The sequence below is a fragment of the Nematolebias whitei genome, chromosome 18 (assembly GCF_014905685.2).
Source record: "Nematolebias whitei isolate Nwh7 chromosome 18, NemWhi1, whole genome shotgun sequence".
NCBI classification, from domain to species: Eukaryota; Metazoa; Chordata; class Actinopteri; order Cyprinodontiformes; family Rivulidae; genus Nematolebias; species Nematolebias whitei.
In genome coordinates, this window is record NC_056515.1 from 484,707 (window position 1) to 491,328 (window position 6,622).

General features: G+C 43.7%; 1 protein-coding gene across 1 annotated transcript in view; it reads right to left on the reverse strand.

Annotated features, from left to right (window-relative positions):
* Positions 1–4,649: 4,649 nt before the first annotated feature.
* LOC119424340 (THAP domain-containing protein 1) overlaps positions 4,650–6,622 on the reverse strand; it is a 14,107-nt gene continuing 12,134 nt past the window's right edge. The window contains exon 3 of the mRNA XM_037691806.1: positions 4,650–5,215. Coding sequence (XP_037547734.1) covers positions 4,823–5,215 — 393 coding nt within the window. The 3' untranslated portion in view covers positions 4,650–4,822. The remainder of the gene's footprint in view (positions 5,216–6,622) is intronic.

Below are 6,622 nucleotides of genomic sequence, written 5' to 3' on the forward strand. Positions count from 1 at the left end.
ATCTCTCTGTCTTCTCTGGAGCAGGTAATGTGCAGCATGAAGCCATCTGGTTCCCCCTTTGATGTGGTCCCCCCTCGACTGCTAAAGGAAGTTTTTCCTACCCTGGGTCCTTTTATCCTCGCTATTTTGAATAGCAGTTTATCCTCAGGTGTGGTGCCAAAGACTTTTAAACATGCTGCTGTCCAGCCCCTCCTGAAAAAACCTAACCTTGACCCCTCAGTCATGTCCAACTTCCGGCCTGTCTCCAGACTCCCATTCACCTCTAAACTACTGGAAAAAATTGTGGAGTCTCAGTTGAAACAGTTTTTGGGGGATCACGCTATCCTAGAGTTATTCCAATCTGGCTTCAAATCTCTCCATAGCACTGAAACTGCTCTGCAGATGGTTTTTAATGACATTTTCATATCCACAGACGCAGGTGATTCTGTGCTGCTTGTCCTATTGGACCTTACATCTGCTTTTGACACCATCGACCACAACATCCTCATTTCTAGACTGGAGCAGTGGGTGGGCATCACAGGGTCAGCCCTTAAATGGTTTGGGTCCTACCTCTCTGACAGAACCTTCTGTGTCAATATCAAAGATTTTAGTTCGGCATCGACAGCGCTCCAGTGGGGTGTACCGCAGGGGTCCATCCTCGGTCCCCTTCTCTTTTCTTTATACCTGCTGCCACTAGGTGCTATCTTCCGCAAACACGACATACCCTTTCATTTCTACGCCGATGATTGCCAAATTTACTTCCCCCTGAGGCACAGAGGCACATGCTCTATTCAGCCTCTTCTTGACTGCCTGGCTGACATCCGGGACTGGATGGCTTTAAACTTCTTAAGCTTCAATGAGAAGAAGTCTGAAGTCATGCTGTTCCATCCCAGTGGCTCAATCATGAACCATGACATTGACCTTTTCTCTCTAGCCCCGCTAGAGAAACAAAAGGTCACTAATCTGGGGGTGATAATGGACCCGTCCTTAAAACTCAACAGTCACGTAAACATGATGGTCAAATCCTGTTTTTTTCAGCTGAGACGGCTGTCTAAGCTGAAGCCTATACTCTCCAAAAAGAACCTTGAGACAGTGATCCACGCCTTCATAACATCTAGGCTTGATTACTGCAATTCACTTCTGTTTGGAATCAGTCAGTCCTCCATTGCTCGTCTACAACTGGTCCAAAATGCTGCAGCCCGATTTTTAACTGGTACAGGCTAAAGAGAGCACATCACGCCAGTTTTGGCCTCCCTGCACTGGCTACCCATTCACCTTCGGATCCATTTCAAAATTCTCATGTATGTTTTTAAATCACTGAACAGTTCCGCCCCATCCTATCTCACTGATCTTCTGCAGCCATATGTCCCACCGCGCTCTCTGAGGTCAGCAGACCAGATGCTTCTCTCAGTCCCAGAAACCCGTCGTAAGCTCAGAGGTGACAGGGCTTTCTCTGTTGCAGGTCCACGACTGTGGAATGAGTTGCCACTGAGTGTCCGGCAGGCTCCCACACTCTCAGTCTTTAAGTCTCGCTTGAAGACCCACTTCTATTCGCTTGCCTTTAACACAGTGTGATTTGTTTTGGTCCGGTCTGTTCTCTACTTTGTTGGCCATTTTAGTTAGCTTCTGCTGCTATTTGTATCTTTATTTCTATTTTATGTTTTCCTGTCTGCTGTGCATGTTTGGTTCTTTTGTACAGCACTTTGGTTGGCCTTGTTGCTGTTTTAAGTGCTATATAAATAAATTGGTATGGTATGGTATGGTATCAAGAAGGCACAGCAGAGACTACACTTCTTAAGAGTACTTAAGAAGCACAACCTGAACACCAAATTGCTGCTGACCTTCTACCGCTTGTCCATCGAGAGCCTGTTGACATACTGTATCTCAGTATGGTACGGCAGCTGCACCCTGGCTGACAGGGAGAGGCTTCAGAGACAAGACCTCAAGACAGCACAAAAGATAATTGGCTGCCCTCTCCCCTCCCTGATGGACATTTACACATCACGCTGCCTCAACCGAGCAGAAAGCATAATCAAGGACTGTTCACACCCGGGTTTTGAACTGTTTGACTTGTTACCTTCAGGGAAGCGCTACAGGTGCATCAGAACACGAACAAACAGATTCAAGAACAGTTTTTTCCCGAAAGCCATCACCACACTGAACTCACACATGCACTGATTTAATAATCTAACCTCCCAGACCCCTGGACTTCTATTGTGCAATACTACTGACATTTCATACCCTCAGTCACCTTAACTACCTCACTAATATCCATATTGTGCAATATACTTGTGAAATACTTGTATTTTTTACTTTCATAGTGCTATTATATCTATATTGCGTTACATTTTTTATATTTTTAGTGTGTGTTTTTCTTAAGGCGTGTTTTTTCACTGAAAAAAGGAGTGGCTCTTAATTTCATTGTACTTGCGTATAATGACAATAAAGGCATTCTGATTCTGAACCCCCGCAACCCGACCCCGGATAAGCGGAAGAAAATGGATGGACGGAATATGTGTGAAGAGAGGCTCTGTTACACAGGACAAAGAGAAAAAGCAGGAGGAAATAATGGTATTGCCGATAACTAGATATATTTATATTTATAAATAGGAAGGGAAATCCTGGTATTGAACAACACTTGCATCCATGTGATCACAGAGCTTACTAATAAAAAGAGTAATGTCACTACAGTCTGAGCCAGAAATATCAGATCAGGTACAGTGTTTCCCCTAGATGTCTTGCCATGGCGGGGAGCTCATCTCATCTGTGATTTTTGTCCCGGGGTGGGGGGGGAGGGATACATTCTAAGTTGCGTAGCGTGCTGTTTAAACCAACATTTTTTTAATTTAAATTTTTTTTTTTGGGGGGGGGGGGGGGGGGGGGGGGGGGGGGGGGGGGCACACAAAGACAGCCCACGTGCTGTTTGCACCGTGTTTTACAGTTTTAGAGCAAGGTGTGTGAGAGATACAGAGACAGTTTTAGAGTGGCGGGGGTGCGTTCAGCCTGAGGGTTCAGCATGAGGGAAGAGGCTGCCTTTAGCTTTTTAGCTAGCACAACTGCATTGCGAGCTGCCAGTTTAGTGTTACGTTAGTGCCGACAGGTGGTTTGGGGTGGGGGCGGGGTTCTGTTGACGGGTCGGGGCGCTCCGCTTGTATAATGGTAGGGGAAACACTTGAGGTAAATTCAAAATACACCATCTCACTACTTTGGCTTTGCGGCATGCTTTGCAGAGCAGACCTTTTTTTCACTCTAAAAAGAAACAAATCTCACCCAGTTCCACCGCTGGTTCTGTTTGCACATACTCCGACAGCCATTCCATTTTAAAAGAACCACATTTCTTTTTTACCTTGGCTTGGTGAGTGGAAGTACTGCTTGTTTGCTTTGCCATTATAAGGGTTTAGCACAGGGGTACCCACACTTTTTCAGCATGCAAACTACTTTTAAAATGACCAAGTCCAAGTGATCTACCTACTATAAAAATACAAAACATATACTCATTTATAAACAAAGTGTGCTTTTTGTTTTACTTTCGTTTTTAGTATTTTACCTTGTTTTATATGGCACCTTGATTTATTGTTTTATAATGCCACTTTTATTTTAATTGCATTTTATTGTAGTTTATTATTGTCTGTACTTTATATGTTGTCTGTCTAAAACATTTATCTCGTGTAAATGAGTCCTCATGACTCAATGAGCCTAATCTGTATAAATAAAAGTTAAATGAATATTGTGGATGCGACATAAATGAAAAACCCAAAAGTTTGTTTAAAAAAAAGCGACAATTTATTTTTACTGTCCGCATACAAAATAATAAACAAATCACAGCAATAACTTCTGTTCTTCACACAAAGGAGCTGAAAACAACAATAACCTCATGTTTGAAATATAACCTGAGAACTTGAGAAAAATGAAAATTCAGCCCTGACAGCAGCTGCTTTTAACTATAACCGTATCTCTTGATACCTGGAGAGCTTTGACGGAAGATAATATTTCTGGTTTGTTTTTAATGTCTCGAAACGAGTCAGCTGCTTCAACAAACCATCTCTCCCTCTTGAAAAGCCTTCTTGTGCTCAACAATTATTAAAGTGACTTACCCGGAATGACACTTTGCTGCTGTGGTCAGCTGTAAGAAAAATTACTGCTTTCTGGATAACCGGGATTTTAGTTCCTTCACTGTTTTCTTTCTCAGCTCGCTTTTGCATGCGTAGTGACCTATGCATAAGAGAAGGTCGGTCCCAGAATGGCTAACCTGTATGTCAATCAAGTGACAAATTGCATAGTGATGATGGATTGATAGGCTGACGTCTATTAAAAAAATAATACTTTTTTTTATAAGTCTGACGTCTATTTCGCCATGCGATCTACTGAAATTGCCTTCACGATCAACCGGTACATCGCGATCAACATATTGGGCACCCCTGGTTTAGCATTTGCGTTTCTCAACTCCACCGCACGACTGTTACCCAGCTAACCTGCACGGCGCCATGGCGCGTATGGGCAGGGCACATACACAACTTGCGTGGCTGTTACTTGTGTAATGCAAGCACTGTCAATGCTATGATTGGCTGCATAGTGAAATGAACCGTATCATTGTCTGGACACCTGTCACTCACTGTTACATTGCAAAATGGTACAGAAAAAATGTTATTTGTCTAGTTAATTTACAGTTTGTTGAATTTTATTTTATGCCTGGCATAGATTTTTCTTGTGCGCTGAGAATGTGCAAGCAGTGCGCAATTATGTGAGCATTGCGCGACTGCGCAAGCTCACAGCTTAGAGGGGGCATTGTCAGGACCCGTCAGGGTTGGGTCAGACTCCAGCAGTTTAACCCCGCCCCTCGTCATCACTCGATCCCTTTCAATGTGCTGTACATGTGTTTGGGTAAAATCACATATTCTCCAGCGAACGTCAGCGCTGGCTCACGACCTGCTTTGGGTGCCTGGCAGGTGGTCTTCAGCCTCTTCAGCTGCCGCTCCTGGCGCCGACACTTCTGCTGTGTGGTCTTCAGCTTCTTCCTCAGGACCTCCAACTGCTCCTCAAGCTGCTCAATGCGCTTCTTCTGCTGCGCTGAGTCCTCCGCTGTGTAGTTGTGATCACAGGAGACCACCGCCGTATCACTGCGGTTGTCAGCGACGCTCCCGTCAGGCTCCTCCTCTTCCGCTGTCACTACAGGCTCCAAGGTCAGAGAGAGGGGGAAGTGGATCTCCGAAGAAAATGGATCCTCCAAAGATTCTGACTGCAAGGTAGAAAACATTCAGATCAAACACTTTTTAACTAAGTCTTTTCCTGACCCTCATGCTGAGGTTCACTAACTGACCTCTGACCTTCATGCTGAGTTAAGGACCCTCTCTGACCTCTGACTTTCATGCTGAGGGTAAAGGTCACTCCCTGATCTCTGACCTTCACGCTAAGGATAAAGGTCACCCCCTGACCTTCATGCTGAATGTAAAGTTCACTCCTTCAACTCTGACCTTCTTGCTGAGGGTAAAGGCCCAGATAGCGAAAAATGTTAATTCAATGCTGAATTATTGTCAGAAAGGTTGATTTTTGGTTAAGGTTGACTATTGATTTATCAATCTTTAATCAATCGTCCAGTTCTAGCCAATTAACCAATGTTGAAAAAATTGAATCAGTGTTGTTCTGTGGTTGAATTCTAATGATTGAAATGCCAATGTCTAATCCAGTGTTTTTCAAAGTGGGGGCCACGGCCCCCTAGGGAGCCCCAGAAAGCTGGAGAGAACAACATTTTAAAAAAAGCAAAAATTAAAAAAAAGTAATAATCATAATAATAATAATAAAAATTGCCCACTAGGGCAATCTGTATCTGTCATTTCCAGATAAACACACTAGAGAAAGAGGTTAGATTTCTTGTGTTTTGTTCTTCTGGTCAACAGTTTGTTGAAAAGTTGTTGTTTTTTCCAGTGGGAATGTAATGCAGTGTTTAAAACATGTTACATTTTTATGCTCAGCAGCTGTAATAATTAATTGAATATAGTGAATAAAAGAGGGGCAGCACGTGGTGGCGCAACTGGTAGAGCTGCTGCCTCTCAGTGAGCAGGTCCCTGGTTCAAACCCCGGTCCAGGGGCCTTTCTGGGTGGAGTTTGCATGTTCTCTCCGTGCATGCGTGGGTTTTCTCCGGGTACTCCGGTTTCCTCCCACAGACCAAAAACATGCATGTTAGGCTGATTGGTAACTCTAAATTGTCCCTAGGTGTGAGTGAGAGAGTGAATGTTTGTTTGTCTCGTTTGTCTCTATGTGTCCCTGTGATGGACAGGAGACCCGTCCAGGGTGTCCCCCGCCCCTCGCACAGTGATTGCTGGACATGGGCACCAGCGACCCCCGTGACCCAAAATGGAATAAGCGGGTAAAGAAAATGGATGGATGGATGGATATACACATATATATACACATATATATACACATACATATACACATATATATATATATATACATATATACAGTGAGGAAAATAAGTATTTGAACACCCTGCGACTTTGCAAGTTCTCCCACTTAGAAATCATGGAGGGTCTGAATCTTTCATCTCGGGTGCATGTCCACTGTGAGAGACATAATCTAAAAGAAAAATCCGGAAATCACAATGTATGATTTTTTAAATAATTTATTTGTGTGTTACTGCTGAAA